General features: G+C 37.9%; 2 protein-coding genes across 3 annotated transcripts in view; one reads left to right on the top strand and one right to left on the bottom strand.

Annotated features, from left to right (window-relative positions):
- arhgap45a (Rho GTPase activating protein 45a) overlaps positions 1-6,876 on the top strand; it is a 43,209-nt gene extending 36,333 nt beyond the window's left edge. For both annotated transcript variants that reach the window (XM_079612904.1, XM_079612905.1), the window contains exons 18-23: positions 705-893; positions 2,430-2,567; positions 3,467-3,705; positions 4,395-4,617; positions 4,704-4,755; positions 5,778-6,876. In XM_079612904.1, the coding sequence (XP_079469030.1) occupies positions 705-893; positions 2,430-2,567; positions 3,467-3,705; positions 4,395-4,617; positions 4,704-4,755; positions 5,778-6,034 (1,098 nt within the window). In that variant the 3' untranslated portion in view covers positions 6,035-6,876. The remainder of the gene's footprint in view (positions 1-704; positions 894-2,429; positions 2,568-3,466; positions 3,706-4,394; positions 4,618-4,703; positions 4,756-5,777) is intronic.
- Positions 6,877-7,480: 604 nt separating this feature from the next.
- Positions 7,481-24,312, bottom strand: polr2ea (RNA polymerase II, I and III subunit E, a). Its single transcript, XM_079612906.1, has 7 exons — positions 24,142-24,312; positions 21,051-21,225; positions 17,074-17,189; positions 14,631-14,711; positions 12,934-12,992; positions 10,144-10,222; positions 7,481-7,702 (listed from the first exon to the last, which is right to left on the bottom strand). The coding sequence occupies exons 1-7, from the start codon at positions 24,196-24,198 to the stop codon at positions 7,637-7,639; spliced, it is 633 nt and encodes a 210-aa protein (XP_079469032.1). The 5' UTR covers positions 24,199-24,312; the 3' UTR covers positions 7,481-7,636.
- Between the last annotated feature and the right edge of the window lie 272 nt (positions 24,313-24,584).

Below are 24,584 nucleotides of genomic sequence, written 5' to 3'. Positions count from 1 at the left end.
TTCACACAAAAAGTGCCGAAAATTCACATAATTTGCATGTCTAGTGTGTTTTAACAAGAACTGTAGTAGCTATGTCAGAAAAGAAAATGAAGACTCAAAAATATTTATAGAAAATGTACCCATTTAAACTTCTTTTTATTATTCAGTTTGGGTAAAAGTATATGGTGTTTTATAAAATAAAAATAAATGTATGTGTGAAAATTGTAATCGATGCATCTCTACTTGAGCGCTTGAAAACAAAATCCAATACACTATAGTGCGCACACGCGCCAAACGCGTCTTTCCGCGCTCACGGAGTAGTTTGAAAGACGGAGGGCAGCACGGAATAAAATACCCGGGCCTTAAATATCCTCCGACTGAGAGCTTCGAGGCCATAATCAAACGGCGAAACCTGATTATGAGGTTAGATGTTGAATGAAGAAGGCGGCGGGAACCGGCGAACATTCAACAAACTTTAATACTCAAATAAACAAATACAAAACGAAAGTAACGCCCCTCGCGGACGACTGCTGTCACATATAATAAAACAAACAACACACAACATAAATCCAGGTCTGGCCCTCTCGATCTACACTGTCGTCGCTCCTCCGTGAGAGATACGAGGCCGTCAGTTATGAAACAACTTAAAGCAGCTCTACAGAAGACAATATTGTCATTATTCAGCTCAATTCAGTTCTCATCTGTGTGTGTTTGTGTGATGTCAGTGTTTCCTGGCGTGCCATAAGAAGTGTCTGGAGTCTCTGGCCATCCAGTGTGGTCATAAGAAGCTCCAGGGTCGCCTGCAGCTCTTCGGACGGGACTTCTCTCAGGTCCTGCAGGGCGACTTGGAGGGCGTTCCCTTCATCATCAAGAAATGCATCATGGAGATCGAGAGGAGAGCACTCAAAATGAAGGTGCGAGAGGAAGTTGTTCTTCCTGTATTTTCTTCCCTTTTTCTGATTGGTTTGAATGTTTACCTGCATTATAAATGTTCACTGATGAGCCAAAACATTGAAGTTGAAGTATATATAGTTGATCATCTCCTAACAAGGCCACAGTTCTCGTAATGAACGGCTGAGAGACAAGTCCGAAGGGACCGTCTGCAAAGTGCAATATAGCCCAAAAAACTTGACTTCAAAAATAGTTCAAATTCAGTTTACACATCAATGGTCTCCCACTGGTCAAAAACTTTACAAACGTCTTGAAATACATCATCTGAACAATATTTCGAGGTGTGGTAACTGTAGTATAAGCGGAATAATTGACTCCAGGCCGTTTAATTATAAAAAATAATAACTTGTGACCACATTACCACATCGGGTGTGCATTATTTGTCTAATAATTCAACGGCCTGTCGTCAATTATTCCGTACTTATTCATCATCTATTAGTCAGATTTGACAGAAAAAAGGACACGTGAACCACGAGCTGAAGGTGTACGTTTTTTACAATTAAAAGGCTTTTACTTACTATAAAAGTCTAAACTCTCAAACAGACAACAGAAGGCATGTCGTAGATTGTGTGCAACAGGTTTTCCAGCAAAGTTTTGATCATTTAGAGCAGGGGTGTCAAACTCAGTTCCTGGAGGGCCACAAGCACAACCCTGCAGAGTTTAGCTTCAACTCTAATTTAACACACCTGATCCAGCTAATCAAGGTCTTCAGGATTACTAGAAACTTCCAGGCAGCTGTTTTTGAGCTGGTTGGAGTTAAACTCTGCAGGACAGTGGCCCTCCAGGAACTGAGTTTGACAGCCCTGATTTAGAGCATCGGTTCCCAACAGGGGGGTCGCGGCCCACAAGGGGGCCTCAGCGAGCTCTATGGGGGGTCGTGTCATATTTGGAAAAGTTTTGAGGAATGAGCATTAAATAAAAGTCATTATCTTTTTTTTATTAAAAATTTACAACATGTATATAATGAGCGAGTTCATCATGAATCCATTTTCCAATCCGTGTTTTTGTCTTATCCTGAACCACTATGCTACTCCTATAATAAGGAGAGAAGTAGTTCCGGCTACAATGTTATTCCGAAAGACGCATTATTCTGTTAATAAACGCAAGTTTATTATCGCTCGCTATAGCGCCAAAAGCGTCAAAAATAAAGCCTCACATTGATAAAGCCTCACAAAAAACATGCCAGTATTGAGGCCCCAGACAGCAGTCATTTAGTAATATTTGTGTATTAATGTATTTTTAATATTATAGGCTATTATTTGTGCATAAACATATCTGGTTATAGTAAACATACCGTTTGTTTGAAAACAACATATTTTGTCATCCTTGCTGCAAGCTTACAAGAGCGATAATATCATTAAATGTGAAGGGGGCCCTAAAATATTTTCTTGGGAAAAAGGGGGTCTCAGACAAAAAAAGGTTGGGAACCACTGATTTAGAGGTCTTAGATATGACTCAGTAGGTTTCATAGGGTTAATGCTGTCTTTGCTCATCTTCAGGGCATCTATCGTGTGAATGGCGTGAAGACCCGTGTGGAAAAGTTGTGCCAGGCGTTTGAGAACGGCAAAGAGCTGGTGGAGCTCTCGCAGGCGTCTCCACATGACATCAGCAACGTGTTAAAGCTCTACCTGAGACAGGTGAGTCACCTGACACGGGCTCACACTAAACACAAGCTCACACTTCCATTCTAAGAGTACAGGTGAAACTGGAAAAATTTGAATATGGTGCAAAAAGTTCATTTATATCAGTAATTCAACTTAAAAGGTGAAACTACTATATTATATAGACTCATTACATGCAAAGTGAGATATTTCAAGCCTTTATTTGTTATAATTTTGATGATTATGGCTTAATGAAAACCCCAAATTCAAAATTAGAATATTGTGAAAAGGTTTTCATATTGCTTTTATAAAGCGGTTACCACACAATATAAATATTAAAGCTGAAAAATATGTATCTATGCAACTTTCATGAAGTAAAATCACTAAAAGTCTTCCTTCCGCTGGAAAAAATAGTCCCTGACCGTAAACAGCAACAGAAGTTACACACATTACTTCGCCATTAGATGGAGACAAAGACTGTGTTTATGAGTGAGTCGGTCAGCAGAGAAGACTTTTACATTGAAAGGACTCAAACTTGTGATCACGAAGAAGGAAGACGCAACGGACAGATGACTATGGGCACGGGGAAACCCCTTAACTGTTAAAAGGACAAGATATCGCAGCGGACATTCAAACAGATTTTTTTTATTATGAATATATAGGACTGATCCTGAAGGAAAATGCTATATCTACTGTAAATGCAGGTACACTCGCTCACTCTCACAATACTCTACTATAGCTTCAATGAACAATGTCAATGAGATCGTTGCTAAGAGCGGTTGCTAGGGGTGTTGTGTAGTGATACATAGAACCGTTGGGTGAAGCGGTCATAGCCGTGTTTTATCGTGAATAAAACAGCTACAGTATATATACAAATATATATATATACCGGTACCAGCGTTGTGTTATGTTCATCGTGTCCGTCTCCTCCTCAGCTCCCGGAGCCCATCATGCCCTTCCGTCAGTATAATGATCTGATGGGACTGGCGAAGGAAAGCCTGAACTCGGACGGCTCAGAGGCCGGTGAGGGCGTGAAGAGCCCAGAGCTGGTGGATCGTGGGTCAGAAACAGAACCAGAGGTGCTGACCTTAGTGCAGAAACTCCGAGAGCTGCTCAAGCGCTTGCCAGACACTAACATCTCTACGCTGAAGTACATCATCCGACACCTGCGCAGGTGAGAGACTCATAACCTGCGGCCGAGGGTTTACAAACACCTGCGGATTCATTGTGATTATTAGACATGTCAATGCCATATTTAATTATGTATAATATTTTTTAAAAGTCTAAATACTGACACTTTGCTCTGAACTTTTTTTTTTTATATATATATATAAATGTATCATAAAATATATTGATCATCATAAATATAGAAAGACTGGAACTTTACAAAATCATAAAGAGATACTTTATTTAATAATGATAATTATAATAATTTTAATAATTCGATAATGGAAAAAATATATTTTAAAAAAATTGCTTATATTTGATAACTTCTTAATATATAGTGTATTTAGGTTTTAATATATTAATAATTTAAGTCTAATAATAATTAAAAAAAAAATTAAAATATATTTTAATAATATAGTCAAATCTGTGAGTTCATATGAGTTCAGAAGACAAATACATTTATAAACAAGGCATGCAAAATAATTTGGTAGTTGAAACACAAACATTAACTATTATTTTGAACATTTTCATATATGAGAGCATGTATTTTAGGTCCTGTAACTGGTCAACTGTATGAATATGAGAAAAAGAAAAGTTGTTTAAAATAGTCACTTCTTGAAATATCAAGTTTGCAAAAGTGCCGTTTTATAGATTTGTCATAAGTGTGCTCTCTCTCTCTCTCTCTCTCTCTCTCAGGGTGTCTGAGTTGGAGCAAGATAATAAGATGAGTGCTAGTAATTTAGGCATTGTGTTCGGGCCGACCCTGATGAGACCCAAACCCACCGGCGCCACGGTGTCGCTCTCCTCTCTGGTGGATTACCCTCATCAGGCTCGCATCGTAGAGGCTCTGATCGTCTTCCAGCAGAGCATCTTCATCTCCTCCTCCTCCTCCTCAGTCTCCTCTCCAGCACAGAGCCAGGTCTGCACAGTCACATGTGATGAAGAAGTAGTACACAGGTTTATACTGTGGTTCTGATGCACTTACTCTTATTCTCCTCCACACAGGACTGTGAGACTGGAACTCATGAAGAGACAAACAGAGCGGATCTGGAATGTGGTGAGAGAAACATATTAGAAATAATAAGTATTAAATAAATTATGTTTATTTTTTAACACTTAAAATCTGAATATTTATGCTTGAGTTTGCAACTTAAGCGGATTTTGGAATGTATTCGGATATATATTAGAAATATTATGATAAAAAATGTATAAATATTTAAATAAAAACTTGATATTTTTATTATTTTATAAAATTTTGCTTCGGATTTTTAATTGTGAGAAACTTTGAAATAAATACTCACACTTTGAGTAGATAATATTAAAGTATTAATATAAAAAAAGTTGCTTTTTTAAAAAAGAGAATCTGAAATAAACACACACACACATGTATATATAGAATTATAAATATATATACATAAATATTAGAATGTTTATTTTACAAATTGTATTTAATATTTTTAATATTATAAAATAATATTTTATATCCATAGGTTTGTAATAGAATTATGAATTTAAATTTTATTAGAATTTATGCTTGGGTTTGCAACTTAAGCGGATTTTGGAATGTATTCGGATACATATTAGAAATGTTATGATTACAAATTTATAAATAAAAACTTGATATTTTTTATTATTTTATTAAATTTTGCTTCGGATTTTTGGTTGTGAGAAACTTTTAAATAAATACACTTAGAGTAGATAATATTAAAGTATTAATATAAAAAAGTTATCTGAAATAAACACACACACATGTATATATAGAATTATAAATATATATACATAAAGAAATATTAGAATGTTTATTTCACAAATTGTATTTAATATTTTTATTTTTAATGTTATAAAATCATATTTTATATCCATAGGTTTGTAATATTATGATTAGAAGTATGAATTGAAATTGTATTAGAATTTAGTTGTAAAATGATCTTTCATTGTTTTAATGCCTTTTTATTCTTATGTTAAATGTTCATCATATTGCAGTTCAAATCACAATATGCATTGAAAAATTCTTACTGTGATTTTTTTTAATGAATTGTGCCGTGTTACTGTTGAACGAGTGTCCCGTTCCCTCTTCAGGTCATTCGGTGGGTTCCTCTGGTTCTCAGGAGCGTTCGCTGGACTCAGACTCTGATGTGGAGGAGCCGGGCAGAGCAAGAGGACAGCGCCCTCCTCTGGTGAGTCAGGAGAGCGAAACCAGCACAGAAGAAGAGCAGACCAGTCCCAGAGCGAGCCTGGACCTGAGCGCACTGGACCTGAGCGTCCCGGAGACCATCCCGGAGCAGACCACCGGCACAACCGAGGAAAACGACCCCGAGCAGGTCTCAGATCAGTAAGACCAGGGAGGCATTATGAATTTAACCATTTCAGCCGTTAGACCATATGTATATGTTAACTCCCAAAGTCAAACAATAGTAATATTAAAGTGATAGTTCACCCAAACATTTTTAATTAACCCATGATTTACTCACCCTGAAGCCATCCTAGGTGTACATGACATTCTTCTTTCAGACGAGTTAAAAAATGTCCTGGCTCATTTTTCTTTTTTTGAAGTCCATACAAGTGCATCTATCCATCATAAAGTGTATCCATCCATCATAAAAGTGCATCTATCCATCATAAAGTGCATCCATCCATCATAAAAGTAGATCTATCCATCGTAAAAGTGCATTTATTCATCGTAGAAGTGCATCTATCCATCATAAAAGTAGATCCATCCATCATAAAAGTGCATCTATCCATCATTAAAGCGCATCCATCCATCATAATAGTGCATCTATCCATCATTAAAGCGCATCCATCCATCATTAAAGCGCATCCATCCATCATAAAAGTGCATCTATCCATCATTAAAGTTAAATTTCATCATAAACTTGTATGGACTTCAAAAAAATAAAGCCCATTCACTGCCATTATAAAGCTTTGAAGAGCCAGGACATTTTTTTAATATAACTCAGATTGTGTTCGACTGAAAGAAGAAAGTCATACACCTAGATGACCTCAGGGTGAGTAAATGTTGTAATGAAAAAATGTTGTAATTTATTTTTTGTGTGAACTTTCCCTTTAAGAGTGTTTAGGCTGACAGGCAAACTGATACGACCTCTGACTGTAGACGTGAGATCAGTGTAGCTTCAAATATTGTCTAATATGAACTGGATGTTTATATAACGTGTCTCTCTATTCAATATAACAATACATCTGTGCACTAGTCTGCATAAACCATAAAGAACTGGAATACAATAATTTCTGTCCTTCAGAAACAAACATATACGCCATTATTATTTAATACAATTTCAAGGTGTGTAGATATTAATAAGTCTCCATATATATTGTGATGGGAACTTTTAACATCTGTATTTATTATAGTTTCCTCTACGCACTGGAGTTTTTTCTTTGTTTATTGACAGAAGAGCATAAAACGAGTTGAACTAACAGCCGCGCTGCAGGTCAGTGCTGGCTTTAATGCGCATGTGACGTTTTCTCTTTCAAACATGCTTTATTTGTAATAGTGTGTATATTTCATTACTTCATCTGAACCATTGTTGAACAAAGCCTCTCTAATCACATGACTTGACTGATAAATGCATGATAAACACACGATAAACACCAGACATGTGACTGAAGTCCAATCCATTGTGCACACTCCCAAACTGTATATATTTCCAGGAAACATTTATATCCAATAAATCTACTATATTTGCAATGAATAATTCAGTTTGTGAACTTAAGTAGGTGTTTTTTTGCCATTTATGCCTTAAAATATTCACAACAACACCATAATAAATCCATTCATCAAACAAAAGTTGATTTATTTTTTTCATTTGCAAAAACAAACAATCCAAGATTCAAGTTTTAGGGAAATTAAATTAATTGTTGCCGCCCATTATAAACATGAGACAATGAAAAGCCTTACAGAGAAATGAGATGTTGATGAGTCTTCACTGTACGAGTCTGTAAGTGATGTATCGCCCCGCCGTCTCGCTGGGCCGGATGATCTTCACCACCTGTGAACCGCAGAACCACGGCTTTAATGCACATACAGGCAAAACTAACATTATTCAGACACCAGATATCGTTTTTGAGTGTGTGCAGGACACTATAGTTCACTTATGTAAGTGAGGAGAGCAAAATAAAGTAAATTATACATTATACCCAAATATCCTTCATACAGTGACTACCAGTACAATTTATTTAAATAATTGGGACCAAAAATGATTCAGACACTTTGAGCTGATCATGTTTTCTTCATTGTTTTTTCTTTAATTGCTCTTTATACACACACACTGAACACAATGAAGCATTGCTTGGTGATTGGTCGAGCTAAACTGGTATTATCTAATTGTGTAGTTAAATTTAACAGCTGACAGATATTCAACAAAATTCATGTGTGAGACTAGCCTGGGTTTCCCCAGACTGCCTTTGCGCAGCGCGATTTTATTCACGCTGAAAGGCAGTCTGGATACCATGGACCAGATTTTCGCCTCATCTAGGGAACCAATCACAGAACGGGGAGGGAGCAGCAAGACGATGACGACATCTATGCGACACAACTAAGCAGTTTATATCCATATATACCTTCGACCCTCATGTTTATCTTGCACAAACGGCAATAGTCGCTGAACGTCATTGTTTACACAAAAATATCTTACCCATCGTCTTCTTCCTTGTCTAATTTCTGTCGCTCTACATACGTCATCTGGTATAATGGACACGATTGGCTATGAGCGTACAGGCGCATTTGATAGACATTCTTAGCACCCAATAAACGGCGCCGGGCATTCGTAAACCACGCCTCAAATACGAGAAAATTTACATGTGGTTCCCAGACCCAAGTCTCAACGAGAATTGGGTCTGGCGTTAGCCAGGCTAGTGTGAGACAGTCTAACAGAAGGACGGACAAAACCTGTCAAATATCAACTGAGTTCATAACTCGGAGTTCTTCTCATTGTATTACCATTTTCTAAACTATAGCGAATAAACTGATAATGTGAGAAAAGGTGTCTGAATACATTTTGGTTTGACTGAGGCCACATCCACACGAAGCCAGAGCTTTCCCTATCCGATGTTTTTAAAACGCGTCTCCGTGTGGACAGGGCCTAAGGCCTAAGGCCCCGTTTACACATACATGGTTATTTTGAAAAACTGAGACATTCGTTTACACGCAAACGGAGAATTCTCCTCTGAAAACGATTCTTTCTAAAAACTCCGGCCTGGGTGGAGATTTTGGAAAACTTTGTTTGCATGTTTTAGGCAGCCGACGTCACAGTATGAGACGGATTCGGATTGGCTAACGTGGGCTTTAGCTTCTCGTTACACCGCCACCTACAGGTTTGGCATGCTCTTGACGGCATAACAAACACTTTTCTGAAAGCTGTCAGGTGTGCACGATGATATTTTTGAAAACGGAGAGGGGTGAAATGTCCGTTTATGAAAATAGCCGTCCACGTGTAAACAGCCTAATACTTCAAACGATATATTACTAAGAGCCGGCCCTTTCACTTCTACCTTGGATTTTCTGACTTTTCAGTTTGATCCGAATCAAAATGGCAGGTGTGAAACCTCCCCGGACCACTATTCCAGTCTCACTCCGGATCAAACTGAACAAAGGTTTGGTTCGTTTCTAGTGTGAACGCATTTTCTGTATGGTTCGGACTTTCAGAGCATTTACAGGAAGCCCCTACCCAGAGTTCTTGCGAGAGCACAATTTGAATTTGCTCAGCGAGTTATCGAGTAATAATGCTTATTAAATATGCCCCTCTATCTGAGCTGCACCAATCACAGCGGGTTATCTGATATAGGCGGGCCAGAGACGAGATGACATTAGTCATTAGTAAACAACATTGCAGGATGGCTGTGGATGAACACCGGTTGTTTGAAACGGCTTTCGCGCTACAATGAAAGATTTAGACTCTAAAAGAGGAACAGAAGACGGCGCTCGAATCGTTCCTTTGCAAGAAGGAAGTTTTGCCGACCGGATACGGCAAGAGTCCAATCTACCAGTTTAACAGACTGCAATAGCCTGGACTTAAGTTGGACACAACTTTTCAAATATAAATCAACATTTTCCTAAGTACTAGATGTGTTGGGCTAGTTCACATTTTAATTATATTATGCCGAAATTAACTAAATTACTCGAAAAAAGAAAGATCCGAGTGATCCAAACTAAGCGTATGGGGCTTAGTGATACGTCACCCCGTGTATTGTTGTGATTGGTCGTAGTGTTAGCCAATAGCATGCAGTGAGATTTTCGAACGCATGCTTGGTGCCGCCCCGCGAGCGGGCTGATTTTCATTCCTCGACACCAGACCATTAATCTTTCAGATTTAGGAAGTCCCGGTGGTTCCCGCAGGATTGCTTGTGTACATCTATCCGTCTAGATAGATTGTAAAGAGCTGCAGATTGCAGCGTGCACACAAGTGTTCAGATGATGAAATTATTTTCTCACCTGGCCTCGTTTCAGCCCAAAGTATCGCGCCACTGGATCGCCAGGCTGAATTCTGGGTAACTGGCTCTCCTTGAGTTTACTGATGACCGTCAAGAAAAGCTGTTCACAGGTGACGTCACAGAGAAGCCAGATACTAATCTGTGTGTGTGTGTGTGTGTGTGTGTGTGTGTGTGTGTAACACGAGTTTAAAGTGTTCTGAGTGTGTGTGTAACACGAGTTTAGTGTTCTGTGTGTGTGTGTAACACGAGTTTAAAGTGTTCTGAGTGTGTGTGTAACACGAGTTTAAAGTGTTCTGTGTGTGTGTGTAACACGAGTTTAAAGTGTTCTGAGTGTGTGTGTGTGTGTGTAACACGAGTTTAAAGTGTTCTGTGTGTGTGTGTAACACGAGTTTAAAGTGTTCTGAGTGTGTGTGTGTGTGTGTAACACGAGTTTAAAGTGTTCTGAGTGTGTGTGTGTGTGTGTCACGAGTTTAAAGTGTTCTGAGTGTGTGTGTGTGTGTGTAACGAGTTTAAAGTGTTCTGAGTGTGTGTGTGTGTGTGTCACGAGTTTAAAGTGTTCTGAGTGTGTGTGTGTGTGAGATACGAGTTAGTGTTCTGAGAGTGTGTGTGTGTGTGTGAGAGAGATACGAGTTTAAAGTGTTCTGAGTGTATGTGTGTAACAAGAGTTAGTGTTCTGAGTGTGTGTGTGTGTGTGTGTGTGAGAGATACGAGTTAAAGTGTTCTGAGAGTGTGTGTGTGTGTGTGTGTGTGAGAGAGAGATACGAGTTTAAAGTGTTCTGAGTGTGTGTGTGTGTAACAAGAGTTAGTGTTCTGAGTGTGTGTGTGTGTGTGTGTGTGTGTGTGTGAGAGATACGAGTTAAAGTGTTCTGAGTGTGTGTGTGTGTGTGTGAGAGAGATACGAGTTAAAGTGTTCTGAGAGTGTGTGTGTGTGTGTGTGTCACGAGTTTAAAGTGTTCTGAGTGTGTGTGTAACAAGAGTTAGTGTTCTGAGTGTGTGTGTGTGTGAGATACGAGTTAGTGTTCTGAGAGTGTGTGTGTGTGTGTGTGAGAGAGATACGAGTTTAAAGTGTTCTGAGTGTATGTGTGTAACAAGAGTTAGTGTTCTGAGTGTGTGTGTGTGTGTGAGAGATACGAGTTAAAGTGTTCTGAGAGTGTGTGTGTGTGTGTGTGAGAGAGATACGAGTTTAAAGTGTTCTGAGTGTGTGTGTGTGTAACAAGAGTTAGTGTTCTGAGTGTGTGTGTGTGTGTGTGTGTGAGAGATACGAGTTAAAGTGTTCTGAGTGTGTGTGTGTGTGTGTGTGAGAGATACGAGTTAAAGTGTTCTGAGAGTGTGTGAGAGATACGAGTTAAAGTGTTCTGAGTGTGTGTGTGTGAGAGATACGAGTTTAAAGTGTTCTGAGTGTGTGTGTGTGTGTGTGTAACAAGAGTTAGTGTTCTGAGAGTGTGTGTGTGTGTGTGTGTGTGTGTGTGTGTGTGTGAGATACGAGTTTAAAGTGTTCTGAGTGTGTGTGTGTGTGTGTGTGTGTGTGTGTGTGTGTGTGAGAGAGAGATATACGAGTTTAAAGTGTTCTGAGTGTGTGTGTAACACGAGTTTAAAGTGTTCTGTGTGTGTGTGTAACACGAGTTTAAAGTGTTCTGAGTGTGTGTGTGTGTGTGTAACACGAGTTTAAAGTGTTCTGTGTGTGTGTGTAACACGAGTTTAAAGTGTTCTGAGTGTGTGTGTGTGTGTGTAACACGAGTTTAAAGTGTTCTGAGTGTGTGTGTGTGTGTCACGAGTTTAAAGTGTTCTGAGTGTGTGTGTGTGTGTGTAACGAGTTTAAAGTGTTCTGAGTGTGTGTGTGTGTGTGTGTGTGTGTGAGAGATACGAGTTAAAGTGTTCTGAGTGTGTGTGTGTGTGTGTGAGAGAGATACGAGTTAAAGTGTTCTGAGAGTGTGTGTGTGTGTGTGTGTCACGAGTTTAAAGTGTTCTGAGTGTGTGTGTAACAAGAGTTAGTGTTCTGAGTGTGTGTGTGTGTGAGATACGAGTTAGTGTTCTGAGAGTGTGTGTGTGTGTGTGTGAGAGAGATACGAGTTTAAAGTGTTCTGAGTGTGTGTGTGTGTAACAAGAGTTAGTGTTCTGAGTGTGTGTGTGTGTGTGTGTGTGTGTGTGTGTGAGAGATACGAGTTAAAGTGTTCTGAGTGTGTGTGTGTGTGTGTGTGTGTGTGTGTGTGTGTGTGTGAGATACGAGTTAAAGTGTTCTGAGAGTGTGTGAGAGATACGAGTTAAAGTGTTCTGAGTGTGTGTGTGTGTGTGTGTGTGTGTGTGTAACAAGAGTTAGTGTTCTGAGAGTGTGTGTGTGTGTGTGTGTGTGTGAGATACGAGTTTAAAGTGTTCTGAGTGTGTGTGTGTGTGAGAGAGAGATATACGAGTTTAAAGTGTTCTGAGTGTGTGTGTAACAAGAGTTAGTGTTCTGAGAGTGTGTGTGTGTGTGTGTGTGTGTGAGATACGAGTTTAAAGTGTTCTGAGTGTGTGTGTGTGTGTGTGTGTGTGTGTGTGTGTGTGTGTCGAGTTTAAAGTGTTCTGAGTGTGTGTGTGTGTGTGTGTGTGTGTGAGATACGAGTTTAAAGTGTTCTGAGTGTGTGTGTGTGTGTGTGTGTGTGTGTGTGTGTGTGTGTGTGTGTGTCGAGTTTAAAGTGTTCTGAGTGTGTGTGTGTGTGTGTGTCGAGTTTAAAGTGTTCTGAGTGTTGGGAAACCTGTTAGACAACAATAATTCTGGCACTCGGTTTAATCAACACTCGTGAGATCTGGATACTATCTGGCCAGAAGCTCAGTCACTTCCTCTTTAGTCATCACGATGTGTTCAGGGACCAACTGCAAGACACACAACCAATCATGACAATAAATTAAAGAATATTAAACATTTAAAAGTAATATGTACTTATATTTTCATGTTTAAAGCTGCAGTCGGCAGGTCTGGCAGATTGAGGGGACTTAGCCAAAGTTTTGAATGTTTACAACTCTCATGCCCCTCCCCCACTACCACAGACCACCCTCCCATCGAGTGTGTGCTCGCCAGTGTGTGTGAACGCGCGCCCGTCTCTTCAGCATTGATCAACACCATGGAGTACTTGCTTTCTTTTCCTTGGTTGTTTTGGGTCTCCTAGCTCTGGTTGTTAACCGAGGAATTGGAAGCTTGTTTGTAGATTTTCCCTCCGCCATCACGCTTCGCACAATCCAACACACCTGCGAACTCCAGGCGTCTGCATGTGATATTGTAACGTGCGCAAGGGGGGAGGGGGATCTGTGGCGTGTGCACGAACTGTGATTGACAGTCATATCTCACCCCCCTGTTGTTCTGTCGGAGCATAGCTTCGGTTTCAGTGAATATGATCAAAAATATCTTGCCGACGGCAGCTTTAAATATGAATTTTAAATATTTATATTCATAACATTTATATTCATATTTTACAATTTTTAATTAAAATTAGACTCATTAGATTTATTATAATTTAGTAGTTTTTGTTCATTTAACAGATTTGTGTCATATCAGTTTAAATCACAATATTCGTTAAAACAACAAATCTGAATATAATTTTTTTAGTTAATATTTTTATATTCGTAATATTTATATTATCAATGTTCTTAAATACTATATGCTTTAATATTTTAAATATTCATATTATAAAATATTTTTGTGCAATATTTGTTAACATCTCAATATGTTTTATTAAATATTTTTTATATTCCGAATATTTATATTATTAATGTGCTTATACTATACGCATTAAGATTTTAAATTATATTTTAAAATGTTTTGTGCTATATATAACAAATCTCGTTATTATTTTTTTAATCCATAATATTTATATTATTAATGTTCTTAAATACTACACGCTTTAATATATTAAATATTCATATTATAAAATATTTTTTGTGCAATGCTTGTTAATATAACAAATCGATTTAAATATATATATATATATATATATATATACACATAACATTTATGTTATTAATGTTCTTAAATACTATACACTTTAATTAATATTTTAAATATTCATATAAAAATTGTGCAATACATCTCGATTTTTATTTTATGTTTTATATTCACATTCATATTATTAATGTTCTTAAATACTATACACCAATTCATATTTTAAATATTCATATTATTAAAAAAAATAGTGCAATACTTGTTAATATAACAAATCTCAATTATGATATTTTTATAATAATTTTTATATTCATAATATTTATAATATTAAAGTTCTTAAATACCATTAGCTTTAATATTTTAAATATCCATATTATAAAATATTTTAGTGCTTGGGTCAAAATTGATAGAATTAGAATTTACTAGTTTTTGTTCTTTTAACAGCAGATATTAATCATATCACAGTTCAAATCCCTATATATATATATATATATAAATAAAAGTGAATTTTGCTGGTGTTTTCCTACATTGAGTCAGTAAAAGCGTCGCTGTGTGTTGCGGGGGGGAAGTCTCACCTCGTGCTCGGTGAGGTTTATTAGCAGCTCCTGCTGTAGAAACTGTTCCAGGATGTATTTCGGTGCCATGTCCACCAGAGACTGCAAACAATCATCATCATCATCATCATCATCATCATCATCATCATCATCATCATCATCATCATCATCATGCTTGCCTGGCATCTGAGGCCTCATTTATAACCGCACCAAACAGACCCGGGCCGTTTACACCTGGCCACTTCATGCGTGTTCTGTGATCAGATAGCTCTCCGGTCGTGTGTAAACGCTCTCATTCCAGACGGATTTGAATCCGATCGCTCAAACCACTTCAGGAGGAGATCTGGTCCGAAAAGTGTAAATGCATCTGGTCCAGTCACATGACAGCCAACAATACATTGTATGGGTCAAACTCATTGATTGTTTTAATAGATAATACGCACAATCTTCCGCCGACTTAGCCTGGCTCCGCCCTCCTACGCGCTTCCGCTCAATTTTCCTTTTCCTCCAGAACTACGTCTGGGATTGTGGTGTATTCTTGGGTTTTCTCCAGTCAATTTTTTACCGGTCCAATCAGCGAACAGAGGGAGTGAGAACGATGACGTTGAGGTCGTGCGCTAGTTTGACTCGTCATACGTCACGAGACTCACGACCAAACGTTAGCGATTGGTTATGGCATGATCCAGAGTGACTCTGGGCAGATCCAATAGTTGTAAAGTCGGCATGAAACGGAAGTTGAGATTGTCATTTTTTCCTTGTTGTGACGTATATCCGAGTGAAACGGCTTCTGAAATACGAAAAAAATGTAGGGCGGGGCTTGATTTTGTCCTTTGGGAATTGATTGGATCGTTGGAGGTTGGGCGTTGCTAACAAAATGGAGGCAGATTTGAATGCCAGTTTACACTCAGTTGTGGAGGATTTCTCTCCACCGGACTCCTCACCGTTACCCTCCCATGAAGGATTTTTTTTTATTGAGGAGCCCGGCGACGAGAACAAGGACGAGCAGCTAAATTTAGCAGGAATCAGCCCATATTTATATTTAACGATACTCTGGCCGCACCCTTTCGCCACGGCACGTGACCGGAAGAGAAGAGAGGTTGTTTCTAGGGGGGAGGGAAGGGTAATGTATTTGATTTGGTAAGGATTATAAGGGTAGATTAATTTTTTTTAAATAATGAAGTGCGCAGATAAATCATTTATAATAAACACTACAATATTACTAGGGCTGTCAAACGATTCAAATATTTAATCGCGATTAATCGCATTAATGTCATAGTTAACTCACGATTAATCGCACATTTTTATCTATTCTAAATGTCTCTTGATTTCGTTTTGTCCCATTATTTTTTCTCATTTTAATGCTCTTATCAACATGGAAAAGTGGATCGGCTTGCTTTGTGCAAATGTTTTTTATTGAAAACAACATATACTGTGTTCAATTTCACACTAACATTCTCACTTGGAGCAAATAATCTCTCACACACTGTAACACTGTCCATCAATAAAAGGGTGAAAGAAATACTGACGAGGAGGTGACGTTACTGATGTTGACGAGTGGGCGTAGAAACGCATCAGTGTGTGTGTGCTTGACCTTTTCAGACGGGACGTGCTGCGATGACAGCTCAGTTCACAACGACACAACACACAGATCACTTTGGTCTTGTCAATTGAACCATTTGGCAACTTTTTAAAAGTAATTTTTCCATTCAGAATCTTATTGGCATCCATTTCTGCGTCTCGCGCTCATCATTCATCCGCTCAAAACATAACGTTAAAGAGGTTCGCACACCGGACGAGAAGCGCAGCGGCGCGTATTTAAAATTCCAGCGGCGCCGCCATTCGGCGTTTTTAATGCTGGCCATAAACTGAGAAAGTATGCGTCCAATGTACGATACGAGTTGTCCTAGACACTCTTTGGCCGGTTCGCAAGTCCAAACAAGTGTGTGCGGCGCGCCTGTTTTGTTGTTTCTGGTCTAGCTAGATCCGGTGTGGTGTTGTAGTTTCAATAACGTTACTAGTTGTTGCAAAAGCATGCGAAAAAAACGACAAAGTTCGCTAGGCGTTGATCTCGCGAAAAAAAAAAAAAAGTACACCGTTATAATGGTTTTGCGTTAACGCCGTTAATAACGCGTTTAACGGACAGCCCTAAATATTACATATAAAAAGAAGATTTGTCAAATTTGATTTCATGCCGACTTTAAACTTCAACAGAGGATCCGCCTTCAAGGAAGTTAACACTTGTCAATGGAGAGAGGCCAGACTCTGTACACATGAAATATACGAGACTCTAGGCTTCCGCTGACTGGGATTTATAATGGGAATTCTGCGCAGGTTCTGGCGTACGCACGCTTTTATAAGGCTCAATATTTTTTGGCGTACACTTTTAGTGCGGATCCTACACCGTTTTCTAAACGAGAGCCCTGATCCACGGCTCCAGGTGAGGCACAGGTGTGTTGGGGCGTACCTGTTTAGCGGACGGCGTCATGCCCGTCTGGACCACGATAATGGCCCGGTTGATGTTTTCCTCCTGCATGCGCTGGCAATACATCTTAATGGTCTTGATGCCCACTTTCATCTCCTCTGTGTGGAGGACAAACACTGCGATGAGCTCACATGAAGCGTTCACAACACCAGTCACATGACGCACGGGTATATCTGTGGCGATATCCAACTATACATTGTATGGGTCAAAATTATAACTTTTTCTTTTATGCCAAAAATCATGAGGATATTAAGTAAAGATCATGTTCCATGAAGATATTTAGTAAATGTCCTACCGTAAATTTATAAAACATGTATTTTTGTGAGTGAATGCAGCACAATCGTGAACATAAATGCACAACTTTAAAGGAGATTTTCTCAATGTTTACATTTTTTTGCATCCTCAGATTCCAGATTTTCAATAGTTGTGTCTCGACCAAATATTGTCATATCATAACAAACCACACATCAATGGAAATATTATTTATTCACCTTTCATGTTATATATACACATCAATTTAAAAAAAATTTACCCATGTGACTGGTTTTGTGGTCCAGGGTCACACATAAGCAGGTAAGTTGCAAAACGTGTTTATCTTTCATTTCCAAATGTGTATATCATAATGTATTCTCTTGAAAATTATTAATTATCAAATGTGTGTTGAATGTAAAATCCTCTGGGGGAATTTCACCATTCAATGTGAATTTATCTGAGAATATTCAATTTAATTCACGCATGTTTCCACCATAGATGCGTACATAATACAAACACACAGCATATTAAGAACATGACTAGACACTAGGGCTGGGCATCGATTCAGATTTTCCGATTCGATTTGCAAGCTCTGAATTCGCTTCGATTTCCGATTCGACTCGATGAATATAGATTTAATACAAATCCTATATTTATTTATTTTTAAACGGTGAACATAAGTTTACGAGTGGTTAATTAATAAAAAGAAATCGAGCCACAAACCTGTATATTAAACTCTTTTTATTTTAGGTACTCTTGCGTACACTAAAACCCAACTTCAAATGCGTACAATGAATAGACAGGATTTTGATGCAAGATGAAAAATTGATGCTGAAAATTAGACAAGTCAGAACAGATGCCTTGATCAATCAGGATCAGGTTATTTTATGTTTAAAATAAAACGAACATAAAATCTCACAGCATTCGCGGTAACATGGAGGCTGCACGCCTATGAACACTGTAGGAAAACTAATACTGGCTTTTGGGTGATAGATAAATAAATATGGGGAAAAATCGATTTTTGGCCTTTGAGAATCGATTTTGAATCGACCACATTTAAAAAATCGATTAATCTAAAAAAAATCTAAAAAATTTGCCCAGTCCTTCTAGATATATATATATATAAAAAAAAACTAGAGCATACCTGACGTATCAATGACCGATTTCCTATGTATTTAGAGCTTGTATAGACACAGGAACAAAACTCTTACTAAACTTGTTCTTTCTACACATCGGTAACCTAAACCTACAGCCTGAAGGCAGAAGGATAAAATACTTGTGAAGTGTGTGTTCTGAGTAATTTAAGTTTTTTGTGCCTTTCGCAACGTAAATGTCGAGACACTATCGGATAAGTTGGGGGTAGGGATACTAAATGAGTTCTCTTTAAGGCGAGACACTACAGGTGAATAGGGTACAATTTTAAAATAATAGATATCACCATGACACTTCCTCAGTTGATTACTTACACAAGTTCATAAAAAAAAATTATTACAAGTTTTTGAAATTTGTATGTTTAATTATGCAAATTTGGCATTATCTCATTAAATATGCGCAATTTTGCATATATTTTCGGTAGATAGATCTGGACATATGATAAAGCCAGGTGCAAAATTCTTTTTTCATTTTATTTACACACAAGATGAAAGAAGATGTTCAGAGGGATTTCAGGATATATGCTTTCATTACCTAGGAAATCTAAATATACTGTCCATAGCCTTAAAAAATTCGATTTGACATATTTTTTTGATTAAAATGTCACATAAATCAGGCCAGGAATGATTTATTAACAAATCCCTCTGAACATATCTTCAGAATACTGCTAAGTGTATAACTGGAGAGTTTGGTGTACATAGGCTGAGATGTTTCTACTGGAGGATGACAAAAAAATAATTTTGAGAAAAAGGCATTTTAAGATTTGTAATGTAAAATAATCATACTTTTTTTAGTGGAAACAACTATTTACTGACACAATATCTCATCAAATCATTAGCAACAACAATACAAACCACCTAAATCACATCAAAACTTATAAACACAGCATTTATGGCCTTTAACTGAGCAGAAAAACAGCCAAAAACACACATCTGAGTGTCAGAGCGCGTCACGTGATGCATCTGAACCAATCACGGTGTCAGAAATTGACATCAGCCAATGAGATTTCGCTTTTAGAGTTAAATGACCATTGTACTTTCACGATTGGTTGCTGATAAAAAGGAAATTACCATATTTGGACCCGACAGCATTGTACAGGAGAGAGAGAGCTGTCCAGACGTGTGTGTGATTAAAGGAAGAATACAGAGATTTATAACGCCAACTTTTGTTGAATTTAGGAGAAATCTACAGACGCAAATAGACAAAGTTAATAAAATAAAGACCTAAATGTGTATTTTGGACTCTTTTTCACCACAAGTCTGAAAGAAGACATGTTATTGAAGACAAATATCCCAAAATCTCAAAATTGGCCAGTGAAAAAAAAACGATGTTTTTGCCTGCCGCGTCTCGCCTCAAGAATGTGTTCTTGTTGGTAACTGTAAGCATATGAAAAAAAATAAAATGGCACCATAAGTAAGGACTGGCTCAATAATACTGCGATACAGAAGCAGAAGAAGACATGGCTGAGTTTACCAATATTTACAGTGATCGGTTATCATCAGAGGAAACTGTCTAATTTATGTATTTCAGAAATGTTCATATACACAATCACAGTTAGTTTAAAAATGTATTAATTTAAACAATGTAATAATTTAGTGCAGAAACAATGAGCTCGTTGAAATCTAGGAATACCTGTTTGTTAACACATGATTGTGAAATTTAGAAAAGTTTCTAGATTTCTAAGGAAATCTATTCAGGGATTGGCCAACGTCGTCATCCAAAATCCCGTTTGTGTCGTGAATCATCTCTGAGACTGACAGTTAAGATTTAGTTCTTTACCTAAATTATGACAGATGCTTGATAACTAACTTTTAAAAGGGGTGTTTGATTATGATTTGACTTTTCTAACTGTAGTTAGTGTGTAATGTTGCTGTTTGATCATAAACAACATCTGCAAAGTTACAACGCTCAAAGTTCAGAGCAATGGGAGATATTTGCTTTTAAAGAAATCACTTTTTAAGAACTACAACAAACGGCTGGTAGGAACTACACGACATTCTTCTCGGGTTAGTGACATCACCAACCCTAGAATTTACATAAACCCCGCCCCCGGAACACGATTTATAGATTATCATGACAGAATATGCTAATCAATGACTAGAAGATAATTACACATAATCTACATAAACTCATCAACTAACCGTTCAGAAATGTCCTGTTCTTCTACTCGAGTCTCTCCATCATTATCTGACTCCGGTTTGAACATAAAAGGCTTTGAAATGTTCAGTGTCTGTGTCTGTGTGTGTGTGTGTGTGTGAGGTAAAAGGACACAAGCTCTTGAAGCTCCGCCCCCTGTGCCGGGAGCAGCAGCTCATTTGCATTTAAAGGGACAGACACAAAACGTGTGTTTTTGCTCACCCTCAAAAAGTGACTTTAACATGCTATATAAAAATATCTGTGGGGTATTTTGAGCTAAAACTTCACACACACACACTGGGGACATCAGAGACTTATTTTACATCTTGTGAAAGGGCATTATACCACCGCTTTAAGATTTAGTTCTTCACTTAAATTATGACTGAGATGCTTGATAACTTGATAAATACGGATCTCACCTGGAAAGAAAACAAACATCTGGTCGGTGGGATCGTCATTGTGAGCGACCAGAACCGTGAGATCGGTGCGTCTGGGTCGACCCTCGCTGGGACGGTCCCCGAACTGAGCCTTAAACTCATCCAAGGTCTGGTCCAGCTCGTCCTGGGTCACCAGAAACCCTCGATCATGGCAGAGCTGCAACACAAGAGACCCGGCACGGGAGGTTTGCTCGTTTTCTGCAATAGAAATTAACTAATGAACGTTATTGTAAAGTGTTACCAATGCAGCGTATGCACCCTAAAGTTTAAAAGGCAGCTTTATATTTTCATGTATAAAATATTGTTCGGAAAATATATATCGTTTCCATTGTTACAATATTAATATAATACAAGAATCACTATAGCACTCTACTGTTATGCATAAAGTTACATTTAGCATTATTTTAGCATGATTAATCATGTATTTATTCAAAGTTCTGCATATTATTATATGTCTATGTGGTGTTTTTAATACGCTTTAAGACAAAGCATGTGTAAGTTCATAAGTCGACAGCATTGTTGAGTATTTTCTTTTTAAAACTGCAGTGAACCAAAGACAGTCTCAAAAACACGGTTTGAAATCGCTGGTGTTTCTGACGTCACAAACTACCTTGACCAATCAGATCAACGTGTGATCGTCAACCAGTGGATCTCTGAGTGAGTGAGTGAGTGGAGGCGGGGCACACTTGCATATTCATAGTACTGTGTAACCAATCAAATCAACGTCAACCAGTGGATCTCTGAGTGAGTGAGTGGAGGCGGGGCTCATTTGCATATGCATAGATCCGCGCATACTAAATGAGGCGAGGGTGTCGAGTTACATTCAAGATATTTTAAGGCATGAAGAATATTTTTCAAGGAAAAAAACTTTAAATATGTCATTTTGGTGATAAAAGATGAGTTAAGGGATACAATTGACTACAGGGGGACTTTCCTCTATACTAAAATATTCTCTTACAATCAATTTTAAAAGCATTTACCTTTTTTTGTATGTTAGTTTTCTTACTATAGTCAATGTCTGACACTGAATCTAATTCAATTTAATTTCTAAATGTCTTACCATTAAACTGAATAATTATTTTAGTCTGTATAATATTTTATTTTAGAAAAATTCAGGTTGAAGTCATATTCAAGCATCCCAATCACCCTGAATGTTATATCGTTAGCCTCATAGCATAATTGCCTAAGTCATATTTCAACGTTTTTGGAAAACATGAAAAAACACAATATTTAGAAATCACATTGTGATTTTTTGTTGATATTATAACAGTACATTCAACCAGATGTGTGAACAAGTATGCAAAAAGAAAAATATCCATCACCAATTGCCTAACAAATAAAAGTGACTTAGGCAGAACATGCCATGACTTAGGCATTTTTTCTCTTACATATAAATGCAAACATAACATAACAAAAGTTGTTTTTCTCTCCTAAATATAACCAAGATGTATAACTTGCCAACTATAACCAAGTTGTTTCTTAATGTCTAACCTTAACTACTGTTTTCCTTTTCCACCCTTAATTGAAGTTCCACTCAGGTGCTGTGCAAACATAACATAACCATAGTTTTTTTATTCTCCTAAATATAACCAAGATGTGTAACTTAACCCTAACCAAGTTGTTTCTTAATGTCTAACCTTAACCACTTTTCCCTTCCCACCAAGTTCTACTCAGGTGCTGTGCACACTTATTTTCACACTGTCTATTGATGAGGGAGGTTGTCATAGTACTGGTGGGCCACTCTTGGTAGTACTGGTTTCATTGCCTGTAAGTCATTGAATTTCCTGAGAGTAATTGGAAATTGGGCAGGAAAGAGTGGGACCCAGTGGTTCTTTGGGGATGTTGATTCGCTGAGGCAGGTCTTCCCATTCAGACTCAAATTCCAACTTGTACCGGATTTGACCATCAGCCAAGTACTGGAGAGCCCGGAGGCCATGGACTGTGGAGTCACCAACCTTTTTACCTGGTTGAATATTGGTGACATAGGCCCCAGATAACTTCATGAAGTCATTGTGGTATAGCTGAGTCACCTTGTATGGGGATGGATGCATTCGTGCAGTCTCAAAGATAACAATGTAATCACGTGTGAATTTCTTTGACGATGCGCCGCTCAATGAGGCTATGCATGGAGTCACACTCCATTTGTGTGTGCCCAGCAACCAGAAACTTCTGCTCTATGGTGACACCATGCTTCATGGCCAGATGAAGGTAGGTGTTGCTGATGGCACCACACCGATTTTGATACCCACAGCCATCACTCCAGACAATGACTTTCTCAATGTTTTTCCGTTGGCCTCTACGACTGATTCGAAGTGTTTGGACTGCAGATGGGCAAAAACCTCACTGCTAAGGGAGCCTTCCAGACATGTGCGTGATTAAAAGGAAGCAGAGAGAGATCGCGGAGCAGCGCGTTGATTTAGAACGCCAACTTTTGTTGAATTTCTGAGAAATCTGTCTCACCTTAAAATTAAAAGTAAATGCTTGAAAAATGACTTCACTTGCCTAAAATTACCTAAATGTCTTTTTATGGTGATGTTCTGACCAGAAATGAGGTAATATTTAGCTAGTGTTTGCTAGCTACTTATCTTGTAGCAAAAAATGTGATTTCAAGTTTAAATACAGTTTATAATCCCTTTGATTGACTGAAATTACATTTAGTGTCTAGAAAATTTAAGAAATATGAACTCTTACCAGATGAAAACGAATCAAACAGAAGAGCTAATACATCACTTCTGGACATGTCTTTCCATGTTTTTTGCCATTTTGTTTGTATCAAAACTGCCTAAGTCAAAGAGATGACTAAGGCAGATAGTGTTTTTGGATCCTAATAAGTGTTGTGATTGGCTAAGGACATAGGCAGAAAGGCAGGATGATGCAGCAGTGGAAGGACAGTAAAAATAGGCAGATATCACAATTTGGCCAAAAAATGACTTAGGCAATTATGCTATGAGGCTAACGATATTTATTTACTATATTATTCTGTGTATACCACTAACGTTACTTATCTTATGATCGCGTGTTTAATGTACACAACTACTAAAAGAGTTATAAACAGCTCAGTCTACATTCACACCTGCATTATGGTCTTACGAATTTTCCATAATCGATAAGCCTCCTCGTCATCGTCCATTAGTGCGTGTTCCTGATCAAACGATCCCAAGACACTTCAAACCCTGTTCAAACCACGCGCACTTCCCTTTAATCAGTCACGTGATGAAATTTACCGTTTGTTTATGGAGGAGGCGAAGGACCCCTGGATGGTGTCTCGTTTATTGCCAGGCACAAAATTGTGCTAAATCATGATGACCTGAAAAGTAAACCCTGACACCTTTTTTCTCTCTCACTCATTCCTTCTTATTTTCTGTAATCCACACTATTGCAGCTTTTCCTACTGTCATATTAAAATAATAAATAAACATATATATAATATACATATATATCTAATGTATATATCTATGAATCAAGACCAACCGGAGTAGCATAACCTGTTTTTCAACGGCTCAGTACAGAGATAAG

Source organism: Phoxinus phoxinus, assembly GCF_949152265.1.
Source record: "Phoxinus phoxinus genome assembly, chromosome: 5".
In the NCBI taxonomy this organism is placed as follows: domain Eukaryota; kingdom Metazoa; phylum Chordata; class Actinopteri; order Cypriniformes; family Leuciscidae; genus Phoxinus; species Phoxinus phoxinus.
This window is presented reverse-complemented; position numbering and strand designations above follow the sequence as displayed.